The 15,541-nt window shown below is 40.8% G+C and overlaps 1 protein-coding gene across 4 annotated transcripts in view; it reads right to left on the bottom strand.

Annotated features, from left to right (window-relative positions):
• Rad51b (RAD51 paralog B) overlaps positions 1 to 15,541 on the bottom strand; it is a 517,654-nt gene that overhangs the window by 154,591 nt on the left and 347,522 nt on the right. For all 4 annotated transcript variants that reach the window (XM_048362612.1, XM_048362611.1, XM_048362610.1 and 1 more), the window contains one exon: positions 6,039 to 6,135. In XM_048362612.1, coding sequence (XP_048218569.1) covers positions 6,039 to 6,135 — 97 coding nt within the window. The remainder of the gene's footprint in view (positions 1 to 6,038; positions 6,136 to 15,541) is intronic.

Genomic DNA, 15,541 nt, shown 5'->3' with positions numbered 1-15,541 from the left:
TCACATAATATTTAGACTTTCTTTAGCCAAACACCACACATTTTTGATGCTTTTAACTTTTTTTTTCTGAGAAGTCATACAGGACTATGCAAGTGCTATAGATTCTTGAATACCAGGGAGAGAGGAACATGGGGAAGTAGGTATGCCCCTTTCGAATGAAAGCATGTGAAGCCTTGTGAATCAACATATGTCTGTGGCATTGGAATCAAATCTTGAAAGATCACCAGGTCTTTGAAAGGTGGGTCGTTTTGTTTTTTGTTTTTTATCCAAAATTCACTTCTAAGAGGCAGCGGAGTCCAAATCTATGATTTCACGGAAATCATTCTGACTTCTGGTCCCAACACTGCTGCCTCACAAGCACTAGGCGGCCTTTGAATGATCCCTTCTTCCTTTCATGCTTCAGTTGCTTGAGGTGGATGAAGAAATTTATCATTTTAAAACATTTAAAGTCCTAGGGAATAGCTAAGGCTAATCATGTGAATCATAGTTAATATTAACCCGGTAGTCACATGGTGACATCTTGTATATTCAAAGCACTAATTATAATCAACCTGCACCATTGCCCTCAGGAGGTAGATTCTGAAAGCTGTCTCAACTATATCCATTTGTACATGTTCCCCACAAACTAATGAACTTTTTCAGTTCAAGGTTTTGGCTCTGAAGAGTCTTGGAGCTAATGTGTGGAGAGAGTTCTGCTAGCTTGACCAACCCACCCAAAAGTTTGTGGTTAATGGATTACAAATTTGGGGTAATGCAGAACAATAAATCACAACTAAAATAATAAAGCTGAAAGTGCACACAATTTAAACAGAAACACCAATGTTTTCTATCGGAAATGAAAGAAACCATTGATCATAGCAACTGTCTGAGATTAGCAGGGAGCCGCATTTTCAAACATCCTGCAGTAAATCCAGAGCAGATCCAGTTGGAAAGCAAGAGTGGAAATAAAACTCAGAAAATCATACCACACTTTGAAGTCTGCTTCTTTCACAACCATGAGTCCCTGATTCGCCCCAACCATTCTGTGTTGCTCTTGCTTGCTGAATTTATTTTAAAAGGGACACAAGCCACACACGCTTGCATATAATCTTTCACATGGTCTCCAGCTTTTTGCAGGGATGACTTGTTAGGGAATTTGAATCCCAAAATACTTTTTCTTGAACATAGAATCAGCCATCAATTAATTCCCTTGCTCTAGATGGGAAGGAAGGATTCTAGGCCTAAAATGAGAAACCAACCACACTGGGTTCTAGTAAGCACTAACTTTTTCCCCTTATGTTCTTTCCATGACCTTTCCATGCACTTTCAATTTTTAGATTTCATGTGCTATAGTCTATAAAAATTTTAATATCAATATAAAGATATCAACATGCAGATGCTGGTGTGGGCCATGTCATCACACAGAAAGGAACTGCGACCAGGCCAAGTCATCAAAAGAAAGAAAGCTAACGGTCTAGGTTAAGCAAGCCTTCCATTAAGCACAAGGCTCAACTGTCCCCATACAGCAACATCACCTGCCAACTGTGTTCTAGTAGATGAGGGCTCAAGATCTTTTCTCTGTCAATGAAGGAAGGAGGAGTTCCCCATGACTGAGGCCCAACAATCCTTAGGGTTATAAATGGACACAAAGGCGAAGTGCAAAGGGCTAAAAACAGAACTGTTACAAAACTAATTACTAACTGTTAGGAAAATGTATATTCCGGTGTTTTTGCCAACAATACACAAACTGAAGGAAAATGTTCTCAACCACAGTGGCTACCTCAGAATAATGTAAAATACAAACCCACAAATCCTTATTTGTGTCCTACCTCTTCTGTGAAGTGACAGTCTGGACAAAAAGAACATTACTCATTTCCTTCAGCTGTGATATTATAAGATGATAAGGTGGTATGGAGATCAGGAGCATTCAGCTACTGATGAGATTTAATTCTCTTGTAAAGAGTGATTAATAGGACTGGGAATGTGGCTTAGTGGTAGAGTGCTTGCCTAGCATGCATGAGGCTCTGGGCTTGATACCTTGGTACCACATAAACAAAAAGTTTTGTTTTGTTTTTAAAAAAGAATGAGTAATATTGCTTTAAACATAATTATAAGGATCTTCAGAAATGTTAACCTTGATACTTTGGAGTACCAGTAACACCTCCCCCATTCCCTACTTCCCAGTGTATTTCAGTCTCTTTCTTACACTGTGTATATTGCTGACCTTGTCAGTCTCTTGCTCTCTCTGCTTCTCTCTCAGACCAACATGTAGATACTCAGATGTGTGTCAGCCAGTGAACATAAGAAACACTGGGATGGATGACTGTCAATTTTCTCTCAATTGACTCTTGTCAATTTTCATAAATCCTAAAAGTTACATTTTCCCAAATAAATGAGATAGTGTGTGAAAGACAGGGCATAAACTGGCAAGCACCCAATATATAAAAGGAGTTAACTAAACAGGGAAAATTCAATTTGCCATCCTATCCCTTTCTCAATACACAAGCAAGTCATTCGCCTTGAATCCATATCTCACTCCTGCAGATGAAATCTCAATGAAGGAAATCCTAGTGGACTCAGTCAGTGAGTATGGAGTCTACTTAATCCAAGCAACAACCCTGCCATAACTGTAATCAAGAAGGGAAGGGGGAGCAACACAAAAACAAAGAATTCTCAACCTTACAAACACCGAGAGGGTAACAGCTGGTCAGCTGAGATTAAAGGAGCGTGAGAGAGCACCTCCCCATCTCCTGACTTTTCCTCCCCCATAAATGTCCCTGCAGCCAGCCAAGGCTCACTTTTATAGCCCTGTGCAGATGACCTTGTTCTAGCTAAGATAGGGGCTCCTTTGATCTCAGCAGGGGATGCTCTGGGCTCGCAGCTGGCAGATATTAATAGCACAGGATCTGCTGGGGTAGAAGAGATCTCTCAGTTGGGCCAGGTCACTTGCGTCAGAGCAGGAGCGCCTTCATTTTCCAAATCAGCCCCTGCTGGGTCCTCTCTTCACAGCTCACTTCAGATCATTTCTCACTGGCTGCTCTTGACCATTTGTTCTCACCCCACAACTGTTTTAAGCAATGTCCTCTGCTTGGCAGCTGAACTCTATTACAGGCCTCTGTGTATCAGTTAGCAAACCCATGTGGGGTGGGTGCTCCTGGAGTGCAGGCCCACCTCACGGTCTCAGTCTGGCAGCCGGAAAAGGCTTGAGCCATCTTTTAGTTATCCAACCTAACACTGAACAGAAAACAGAGGCCTAATGTGATTAAAGACCAACCTAAGAGCATACTTAACATAGGCAAAACTCATACAATGAATGTTTGAGACAAGGCAATTTATACTTTGTAGACTTCATATATGTCACATAGGTACTTCATTCAGCCACTGCAATAAGTTTGAATGGAAATAAGTGTTCTCAGAAATGTGTTCATTTCTTCCTTTTCTTCAGTGCTGGGTACAGAACCCAGGGCCTCATGCATGCAAGACAAATGGTTAACTACTGGGTATATCCCCAGCTCAAATTTGTCCATTTTACTGTACTGGTAAGTAGCTTCATTATAGACTTTGAGAAAAATATTTCTGTTATTTACATGTAGCCATACAAGAAAGAGATGTAGAAACACCAATTGCATACTTCCTTGGATGTCATAATCAGGAAAAGTTGCTCTGAGCTGGTAATTCTCCCTTTGCTAAAAACTCTTCATTTTCTCAAAGCAGTTACACTAGAGTTTAGAGCCATTTATTTTGTGTGTTTTGCAAATCTTTGCTTAAGATAAAGTAGGAAGTCAAGATAAAGAAAAATAATTTTTGACTTTGAAATGAAAAAATAAGATATACTCTTCTGGTCTCCTTAGACCTGTGTGTGTGAGCGTGTATGTATGTATGTATGTGTGTGTGATTATTGTATCAATTTTTAATGATGTTCCTAGTTGTTTTATGTAATTTACATAGTTACTGTTCTTCCAAATGTATTTGTTTATAGTCATCTACCATTGCTTTACTGCTTACAATGTGTCTAAAATGTTGCTACCACAGAGGAGCAAACCATTAAGACACACACACACACACACATATAATGTAAATTATGCCTTTAAAATTTTGTCAACTCAGTCAGAAAATATAAAGTCATAAATTTTTCAAGATATTTTCTTTATATAACTGAAAAAGTAGAGAAGCCAGAGAGGAGGAGCAAGTCCAATTGTACAGACCAGGAGAAGGAGGTTTCACAAAAGAGGCAGTCTTTATGTCTCTGGCATGGCAAAGAAAAGCCACAGAAGTGGGAAAGAGAAGTGCTAGTCTGTATCTAGATGCATGGAGAAGAGTGAGGAGGGCAGGCAGAAGACTGGCACACTTGGCACAGGAGTTTCACCTAAGGAATTGGCAGGATGAACTGGAAGGAATAGGCAGACTTTAAAGGGTTAAGAAGCATTAAATCTCATCTGGTGGTGTTCTGGAAACTGTTCTACCCAAAAGAAAAGCAAAACATTTTGAGTTTTTACATTTGCTGAGACCACGGTGTCAATTTTTCTACGCTGGCTGATTATAACAGATCTTAAATCTCTGAGAATTAAAAAACTGTTCAACTGATTTTGGCTCATTTTCACAGAAGACAATTCCAAGTTGTTTTAAATAGGAGCGAGGCAGAAGGAGGAAAGGTGAATGTAGCAGGGACAGAATGGAAGTGGTGGAGACTTGAGTTGGGATTGTCTTTTAGATTTTGTTGAATTAAGGTAGCTGTGGGTTAATAAATAAGTTGATCAAGATATAAATTATAAAACAGGGGAAAGAGTAAAAATATATTTGGAAAGAAGAACAGGTTTTGAGGAAGTATAAATTCTGTGTGATTCAGATTTTCAGCCCAGGCAGCGGGAAGGCAATGCATCACTGAATTTAGAAAGAGCAAACATAAAGCATTTGACAATGTTTACAAATATGTCATTGGTTTTCACTCTGAGAGACATCATCAAATAGCAGGGTATGGTTCTTGCAACTTTTGAAGCTATACACCAAAGCTGATTCTCAAAAGAGCACCTGGGGGCTGGGAATGTGGCCTAGCGGCAGAGTGCTTGCCTAGCATACATGAAGCCCTGGGTTCAATTCCTCAATACCACATATACAGAAAAAAAAGCCGGAAGTGGCGCTGTGGCTCAAGTGGTAGAGTGTTAGCTTTGAGTAAAAAGAAGCCAGGGACAGTGCTCAAGCCCTGAGTTCAAGCCCCAGGGCTGGCAAAGGAAGGAGGAAGAGGAGGAAGAGGAGACCTGGACAGTCACTTAGGAGCCTCACACTAAATGTAAAAGTCCCCTGTGTTCCACTTTGAACAATTCTTAGGAAGTGCAAAGGGAAGAAGAGTGTGAAAGAGCTATGGCCATCTACTCAGGCCCATAACATTGTACCTGAAATTCAACTACAACTAGAAGAACTCAGAAATGTCAAGTTAGAACTTAATAAGAAAAGTAAAACCACCTCTGGCTTGCTGATATAATTTCTCCAGCTAGCTCATTGCTATCACAAATATATCTATCCAGCCTAACATTTGCTGACAGGAGAAGGTGGATCAAAATTTGCAGATTTAATACCATGAAAAGAGATTTTCTTACTGTTTCTATAAAGCTGATCAGAAATGCCACATCTCTAACACATGTGTACATTATTAGTCAGTACAAAGGTATTCGGTACAAACGAACAGCTAAATTGCTATAAAATCACTGGTAAAGGCAACCATTGTGCATCAGTCTCAAAAAGAGTCATTTTGCACTTTGTCAGCGCTCGTGCTAAGGATCTGAGAGTAGCCACAGAAGCGGACGAGCTTTCCTCCACATGGAAACACTGGATGCTGTGGAGATGACTCACTCATGTGAAAAGGGAGCTCACTTACAGAGACAGGACAAGAGACTCACAAGCCCAGTGATCAAGTGCCTGGCAAGGCAACCAAGCCTATAGCACCAGTCCCAGGCTGGGCTTCACTGGCCAGCGCCCATTAGCCATGTCCCTCAGCTCTCGACAGGAGGCAGGGAGGCGGCAGGGCTGTATGTCAGTGTCAACTTTCAGGACAGATCTCTTACCTTCAGTCAGGGACAAATCATCAGCGGGAGACACCAGGTCTGCCTGAGCAGCAAGGGCTCCACTCAGATGCGTTGTAATTTGATTCGTCAAGATAACCTGTGAACAGACAGGGAGGAGGGAGGGGGAGGGGAGAAGAAAGAGAGAGAAGACCACATTAATTATTAGAGCTATCAAAAGGCAGACTGTGGTTTAGGAGAAGACTGATAAGTACTCAAGCAGGGAAACCCCAGCTCTAACTTTCACCAGCTTATCTTCAGGCAAGGCCTATCAGTTATTCAAAACCCAGAGACCAGAAAACAGGGCTTTTCTTCAGAGCTCAAATAGCTAATCAATTCTTCCTAAATGCAGAGAAAATTGGGACTGGGAGGTGTTATTACATTCGCTAAAGAACCGGGTTAATTATAATTAAGATGCTCATGTATACTTGTTTATCACATTTCAATTTCAAAAATTATATATCCACAGCTTATGATATTGCTAGTGCTGACTAAAAGCAATCATTTAAAGTTTGGATGTTTGTGGTTTCTTCGCCTGTTACCACAAATGTCAGAGTTCTATTTCCAAGGTTGTGAAAGAGGTAAGATTTGTCCCTAAAGAGGTAACAGTCTTTTAAATTTGTTGAATTGAAAACAATGAATAAAACAGTCCCAAGTTTCAGTATGCATTTACGACAGCATTTAACATAATCCTACTTACATGAAACAAAGGTCTTAACATTTAAAAAATTCCTGGAAAGGACTCTAAAACTAACTCACATGGTGCACTGCCACACAATGGTTTCACATTTTGTTAAGTCAAGACACTTTATTTTCCTTAAAAATTCTCGTTTCTACCACAGTGTTTAGAAAGCCCAGGAGAAGACGACAAGCAGGTTCTTCCCTGGAAGTTTAATGTGCTTCACATCATGCTCCATTTGGATGGTTTGAACATCTCAGTGACTCAGAAGAAACACCCACTGCTGGCCTAGGCCCTCAGCATTCAGTGTGAGATTAAGTGCCCGGAATGCGCCTGTAATCAATCACTCAGCATTCGGTGCGAGATTCAGTGCCCAGAATGCACCTGTAATCACTCAGCATTCAGTGCGAGATTCCGTGCCTGGAATGTACCTATAATCGGGTTATCTCTGTCTGTCCTCAGGGTTAGCTATGGTTTGGTTGTCCCTTTGACATGCCAAAAATGGAGGTAATCTCCATTTTTATAAGATCCAGCTTTTCTACCACACCTCTGTTACAGTCTCTTGAATGGACCAGTGACACGTAATAAATTCTGTACAAATGGCAGCTTAATTGAGGGTGGAGAGAGAGAGAGGAGCAGGATAGAAAGGTTAAAGAATGAAGTACTAAGTACTCTGTGGTTAGACAACCTCTTAAAGTCATCATGTGTCAAGGAGACTCGTGGGTTTCCAGATGCTCTTCAATGCTGATGGAATATTACAGGATCACATTCAGTATTTGCTAATCTCATCTTTCCTGTTCTTCTGTATTGCTATTGGAATGGCAAAAATCACATAGGATATGTCTTCAGTTAAAATGACTTTGAATGATCCAATACCCTGTTTTTTTTTTTCAAAAGAAATGACTCCAGTTGAGTGCTGGTGGTTCACGCCTGTAATTCTAGCTACTCAGGAGGCTAAAATCTGAGGATCACAGTTTGAAGCCAGCTGGGGCAGGAAAGTCCATGAGACTCTTCTATCTAATTAACCACTTAAAAACTGGAGGTGGTGTTGTGGCTCAAAGTGGTAGAGCACTAGCCTTGCGCAGCAGAACTCAGCAACAGCACCCAGGTCCTGAGTTCAAGCCCCATGACTGACAAAAAAAAGAAAGAAAGACAGAAAGAATGACACTTCATATTTAAATGTATGATTAAGGTCTTGTATTGAACTCTCTCTTAATAACCTAGAGTATGGTATCGAAGTTTAATGAAAGGGGGTTCAAATCCTGACTGACACTGTGTGCCTTGGAAAAACTAAAACCTTGAGTTATGTGTCTACAGGTAAGATAGTGTCTCTTTTACGGAATTATTATGAGAATTCATTCAGATATTAACAAAGTATCTGACATTTAGTACATATTTAATAAATAGAAGCCATTGTTATTATTTCCTTCAGAATATGCTATATACTACAGATAACTAGTTCTAATAACAGAATACTAAATAATGACTTCTACATTGGGCAATACTTTGGTACCTGGTCATTTCTACCAATTTTAGCCTACAAGGGCAAAAGAAGGAGTTGGAAAAGTTTTAATTAGTAAGGAATTGTGTAAGAAAGATATAGTAATTAGTGGAAACAATGCCAATAAGATACTGACATTGCTCTGAAAATATTATATGCCTTATCTACCAAAGAATAAAATAGTGTGTTTGTCTATACTAGTTTTTTGGAAAGTTTAAATATGTAAGTTATAAATTTTTATGGGATCCTTCTTTGATGACTTGTTGAGAATGCCCATGAGTTTTGGTGATATTTTAGTAGCATAAAAAAGAATTAACTAATATAGTACTTAACATGATAATCAAAGCATGTTACCACATACATGAAGGATATTGAGACAAAAAGGCACTGTGTGAGTTCTCTAGAAAGACACAGACTGAACTATTTAGATCCATTTTGGTCCCATGATGGAAACTTGTACTAAGACAATGGCTTTATTGTACAAAACTAATAAGATATACTCTGAAGAACCTGAAACAAACTACAGATGACTTCAAAAATACCTGTTCTGGAATAGGGTATAGCTCAGTGGCAGAATGCTTCTCTAGCATGTCCAAAGCCCTGGGTTTGATCCCAGCAACTTTGAAAACTCCCCACCTTTATTCCTACTTCTATTAGAAGAGTAGATGAAGAAGAAAGCATTTTTCAGTCTCTAATGGAAAAAGGAGCTCATGAGTGGTTTTGCTAATAATCATCTGTCTTTCTGTATGAGTCTCAAAGCCAAACCATTGAAGAGATAACACCAACTCAAGGGTTTGTTAATCACATCATCTTACTGAATTGTGTGGTTTTCTAAATCTGCATTCAACAAAAATGATACAATGGAAACATTTTCCAAAAGCATTGATTAGAAACAATCATGACCTGGGTAGAGGCCTACAGATGTGTTTTTTTCTCTGAGGCATTCTGGAAATGTGAAAACTATGTTTGTAAAATAACATAAAATATGATTACAAGTTATAAACAGAATCTTAACACTATTTCATTTCTGAAAATGTGTTCTGACTGACAGATACCACAGACGACCTCCCTACACCTTGCTCCACTGCAAAGATCAGAGCTTCTGATGTTCAGGACTCCATTTGTGCAAGAGCAGTTTGTACAGTGGTTTGGATAAGGGCTTTAGAATGAAGACAGATGTGAGTTCAAATCCTGGGCTCTACTACTTCCAAACTGTATCTCAGGCAAGTAAAATGACCTTACTACAGGAGGTCATTTAACTTACAGGGATCTGAGGATCTGGATATGATCTCAGCCTATTGTAAAGGTGACTCCCATCTTTGTCAGAAGTTATCCTTTACTCCTTTGTATCCTGTTGCTCGGAAGCCTTTTGTTTACTGACTTGTGTCCTGTTGTTCCACATTAATGAGGCATATGGTACCTCATTAATATGTACAAATGTCATATTTTTACGTCTCAATCAAGAACAAGTTTAAAAAATAAAAGTTGCTCATTTTCAAAAGATTATAAACAGAGGTCTGCTTCCCTTTTGTACAGCCTAGACCTCAAAGACAAAGCACAAATATTTTCTGTTTATATCTTTAAATGCAATAAAATTTTAATTGAAAATACATGTGCTATTTTTGCTATTTTGCTATTTTCCTTAAAAGTATGGCTAATTGGAAACATATAGCAAGCCCCACTACTATCGACCACAAATCCAAACATCAGAGTGAGACTCTTGGACAATGGGAAAGACACTTTTTGTAATGGTCATGATTACATGTGAAGCTGAGAGAAGACAGAACCTGGCTTAAAGCTTATTCATCAGGAAACATATCTTCTACCTAGCAGAGGGAATAAGAAGTCTTATAAATTGTCTAGAGGGAATAAGAATTATTTGTTATTTAGAGGGAATAAGAATCTTTAGAGAAAACAATAATTGTTTAGAGAGAATAAGAATGTAGAGGGAATAAGGAGTCATAAAGTATTCAGAGTCTTAACTCAATGTTTTATGGGGAGACTACTTGCTCTCAAGACTTTTTTGCACTGCCTTCTTCCCCCCCCCCCCTTTGGTCATGGGGGCTTGAACTCTGGGCCTGGGCTCTGTCCCTGAGCTCTTCAGCTCAAGACTAATGCTCTACCACTTGAGCCATAGCACCACTTCTAGTTTTCTGATGGTTAATTGGAGATAAGAGTCTCACAGACTTTCCTGCCAGGTCTGGCTTTGAACCGTGATCCTCAAATCTCAGCCTTCTGAGTAGCTAGGATTACAGGCATGAGCCACCAGCACCCAGCTGCACTACCTTCTTGATAGTAAGATAAGTAGAGCTATACTTGTAGGTAAAATAGTCCCTCATACAATGTCACAGAGACCTTGAATCCCATTGTGAATACTCCCCTTCCAAGGCAACATGGAGTTAAGATTTTCTTTCTTCAAAAACCATGTCCCTGGGCTGGGGATATAGCCTAGTGGCAAGAGTGCCTGCCTCGGTATACCCGAGGCCCTAGGTTCGATTCCCCAGCACCACATATACAGAAAACGGCCAGAAGCGGCGCTGTGGCTCAAGTGGCAGAGTGCTAGCCTTGAGCGGGAAGAAGCCAGGGACAGTGCTTAGGCCCTGAGTCCAAGGCCCAGGACTGGCCAAAAAAAAAAAAACCATGTCCCTAACCAGATGCCAGTGGCTCATGCCTATAATATTAGCAACTCAAGAGGCTGAAATATGAGGGCTACAAGTTCAAGCCTGCCTGAGTAGGAAAGTCCATGAGAGTCTTACCTGAAATCAACTACCACAAAACCAGAGGTGGAGCTGTTCTCAAGTGCTTCTGATCCAGGATATATTTTGTCTTAATGTGTCTAGTTTGGTCTACCCTACATTGAGGGACTAGAAATATCTTTGGGGACTCCATTAATAGCCTTGTAGTATATTGGGAGACATCATAAGTACTGGCATGTAATGGTCAGATGAAAAAATAAGAGTTTTGAAGAAAATGGAAGTGGGGAACTGCCTGACCAAAAGGCCCAGCTCTTGATGGAAGAAGTTTCTTTCACTTGATTCCTAGAAGGGGATGGAGAAAAGGGAGTTTATGGCTGGGCAGAGATAGAACAGGTTAGCATATGAAAGCAGTCCTATTTGGTCGACCGAAGAAATATAACAACTCAAATTTTATACTCAACTCAAAATAACAACTCAATATTTATAAGTCAGATTTTTAAGGGATCCATGAACACAACAAATATCAATAACTTAGATTGTTGAGGCAAATTTTGTAATCTCCATTTTACACAGCATGAACTACAGCCAGAGACCGGAGATCAATTGCACAAGTAGGAAGAGGGGCCTAAAGGCCTCCCTAGATAAGAGAAAACAGAGATTATCAGCCCACGCTCAATAACAGGCAACTTGCCCATGTCCTGATGTGCTGGCCTAGAGAAACTAATCTATAAAAGTCAAAAAACAAAGGGCTCTAATGCCTAGACATACACTAAGAGATTGGCAGAATGCTAAATTGTGATAAGCCCAATCTTGTGACTCTAATAACCATAAGCCAAATAGGTGTACAGTTTCAGCTTCTACAAAAGTCAAGGGTAAAAGGAAGCCTATGTAAATGATGTCAGTCTTTCTGGTGGTTTTCAGTGGTTGCCTGATAGGAATGGATTATCATTTCTAAGATAACTGGAAGCTTGGAAACTTAAGCTCTTCATAAAAGCCCGTGTCTATCTGAAACAGAATTTAAGAGGTAGATTGTCCACAGAAACCATGAAGCCATTTCAGGCACCTTGACATTGCTATGCCCATAAGAACATAACTTTGTCTCTAAACCCACTCCCCGGCAGAAACTAGCCACAATCTCTCTCTCTCTCTTTCTCTCTCTCTCTCTCTCTCTCTCTCTCTCTCTCTCTCTCACACACACACACACACACACACACACACACACACACACACACACAGAAGTTTCATTGTAACTGGCCACACAGGGCTGGGTACGTGCAGTTACTGTCCTAAGACCTTTGGCCTGTGGGCAAACAGGCAACCCACTGGATACCAGAGCCAGTGTAAGAAAGAGCGAGAAGAGAGTGTGGGTGTTGACTGTATTCAGATTGGAATCAAGCCTACAACTTTCAAAATGAGGAGGCACTGCCTTTTCATCAGTTCTAAAGGCATAATCTTTCCTTTTGTACTGAAAATAATCTATCTGTTTCAGGCACCATTTTTTAAAGTCACTTTGGTAACTATAATAATAATTTCCAAATATGACAGGGACCTAGCTTTCTATCCAGAAGCCTTAGATATGTCAGAAATTCTGAGTCTTAATTCTGATTCTCATAAGGGTTGGAGAATGTTTTGCTTTTAAGAAGACAGAGGGTGGAACTTTCCTGTGAGAAATTGTTCGGGTTCATTGAGTTCTTTCATCACTCAGGCTTGAGACAAAGGCCCTGGAGTGGTTTCCACCATGCTCTCCTCTTGATTCCAAACCATGACATGTCTGCCCCAACCCTTCTCCTGCCACAGAGCTGCGATGAGTGGTAGACAGGGGAGAGAATGAAAAAGAAAGGCTGGGAGGACAAGAGGCTAAGGAAAGGATGAGAATGATACTGTAGCCCTTCCCACCTAGCAGGACTGAGGGTCATGCTCCCAGACTCCTCTCCCTCCCTCCTGCTTGCTTCTAGCTTTGAGAAAAGATCTTCAGTATAGTTATGAGGGAAAATCAGACCAAATATTCTGGAATTTGAGCATCACAAAAACAAATCTGGTTTTACTATTCACTGGCTTAGTTTCGCCAAAGTTCTGGAAAATTATAAATCATTCCATGATGCAAAAAAAAATCTTTTTTTTTCCTTTTTCTTTTTGCTTCAGTGCAGAGAATATCAACTGTCAGTTACAGAATGAAGAACTGATAAGGTTTTAGTATTCTAGCCTGTTATTTCCATCTTGAAGGAGTGCATGACAATTGTTTTCTGGGAAAATCTGTGGGGCAACTTTTGCTTTTGAAATGTTTGTAATGAAAAGACTAAGTTTCAATCTGGCTTGAAGACAACATTGGTGTGGGGTCCCAACTACCCATCTTTTATTTCTGGCTCTGGCAACTATCCCTCTGCATCTTTGTGTTGTGACTACAAGAGCTAAGAAGAGAATAGATGTTAATATAGCAAGCTGCTTAAAAAAAAACAAACCCTGTTACATATATTTCCTCTCTCATTAGTTCTAGAATTGTCCTCAAAATTCCTCACTGTCATGAGTCATCTCCAACCTTAAGAATACCATCCTCTGCAGAACCGCTTGGCAGTGACAAAAATAGAAAATGGGGAAGAAAGGGTGAAGAGATTATTCCATTTGTGTTTCCTTTTTATGAGAATACCTTCACTATTCAGAAAATTCATGCTAGAGCTGGTGGCTCAAGCCCATAATTCTAACTACTCACATTGGAACTCAGATCTGGGGATCATGATTTGAAGCCATCTCAAACAGGAAAGTCCACCAGACTCATATCTCCAATTAACCACAAAAAACTGGAAGTAGAGATGTGGTTCAAGTGGTAAAGCATTAGCCTTGAGCACAAAAGCTCAGGGACAATGCCAGGTCCAGAGTTCAACCCCAGGACCAGAAAAAAAGAAAGTAAATGCAGGGCTCTTATGATCAACCCTGAGGGAGCATCTCTCATATAGAGTGTGTGGTGAAAGACTTGTCACAAAGCTAGAGAAACATGCTGCCTGTCCAAGAGAGTCCCTAGGGAAGAGCAGGGCTCAGTCTGAGGCAGGCAGATGGAGGGAGAGCTGAATCTCCCCAGCTTTGCCTGCTTATCCAGTCCCAAAGGGCACAGGTAAAAATACCACTTTCATTCCACCACAGTCACTGCCTCTGCAGAGAGCTCAAGTCAATGAATTCAGAGGAAATGTACTAAGGTAAGACATCTAGTACCTGTCATTTGGTTAAAATAACACATAGGGTAACTGTGTGCACCGAAGTGAGGTTTTGCCTTCAGCCCACTTCTCCTGGGGTGCACACTGGGCTAATAGCTGTGGTGCTGTGGCCAGAGACCCAGGGAACTCTGGGTCTCCTGTCAGTCAGGGTGCTGTTTGTCTAGCCTCAATGGGGTATGGTGAGCACCTGTTGGTTCTGGATCTCACAGGGTCTGACAGTTGTAAGGAAGCCACAGGCAGCAGGCTGGTGTGCCGTTTCTACCTTCAGCCCTGTGTAGCAGCAGCATGTCAGTGATCTTAAGCCCATGGCAGGAAGTGACAGGCACCAGCGGTGAGCTGCAACAGAGCTGCCACAGTGGCTTCCAATGGTGCCTACACCACCTTAGCACGGGGACAAGAGTGTCTGGCCAGCTAAGGCATGGAAAAGAACAAGGCCAGCTGTCAGATGACTCTGGGGTTCACAAAGACATGGAAGAAACTTTCCTACCAGCTGTGCTGTGCTTTTTTGTACTGAATCCCCTTTGTGTGATTTGGTTGTTTTCGCCTACTCCCTTGTCTCTGCCCACTGAGCCCTACAGAAAGGAAAGGGGTGGTGAATTTCTAGCTGCCCCCTGAGTTTCTTCTGACCTTTTTAGGTGTTTTTGTTACTTGATGGTGCTTTCTATTCACGTGTATGCCTAGTTTCTGGGGATTCCCCATCCTTTGATTTGCAAGGGGGATTAGAAAGGCACAGCTTTGTGATCAGTCATACACAGCTGGTTAACTGCTTCCCCTCCTTATACTCTTCTAAGACCAAGAAAACAGTTCCATGGGGTCACTTGTTCCCCAGGGGATCTGAAAATACATTCTTGGGGATGTCTGTCCCGACAAAACACCAACTTTTATCTCCATTGGCCCCAACTACACTTACAGTAGCTCCCAGAAAACAGGAGCAGTGGCTCTGGGAGATCTGAGAAGCCTTATATCGCTATGCCACCAGCACAAATGGCAGCCTAGGCACCAAGGGCTATCCAAACTACACAGGTACAGTTGATTCTATGTCCAGAGTGAATGTGTGGTATAAAATGGGAAAATCATTCATGATCTGCTAAGAAGAGGGTTAAAGTCCTGCCTAACCACAAGTTCTCATATCATCAGATATGCTCTTAGAGAAAAATTGTTGATTTCATGTCTTCCAGAAAGGGGAATTGTGTATGGTATTATTTTTTTAAAGGGAGGGGGATGAAATAATGCTTCAGTAATCATACTTAAATAAATGACATCAGAATAAAGAAACAATAATAACCTTCAATTAAACAGAGTCAATATAGGAGAGACAAGAAGAATAGATCCAGAGCAAATATGTTAATTGGCCAAATATTTACCCAGTGAATAGGATCAGGCTTCCTTCCACAGTGAAGTCCTCAGAATTCAGCTCATCCAAC

The sequence above is a fragment of the Perognathus longimembris genome, chromosome 14 (assembly GCF_023159225.1).
Source record: "Perognathus longimembris pacificus isolate PPM17 chromosome 14, ASM2315922v1, whole genome shotgun sequence".
In the NCBI taxonomy this organism is placed as follows: domain Eukaryota; kingdom Metazoa; phylum Chordata; class Mammalia; order Rodentia; family Heteromyidae; genus Perognathus; species Perognathus longimembris.
This window is presented reverse-complemented; position numbering and strand designations above follow the sequence as displayed.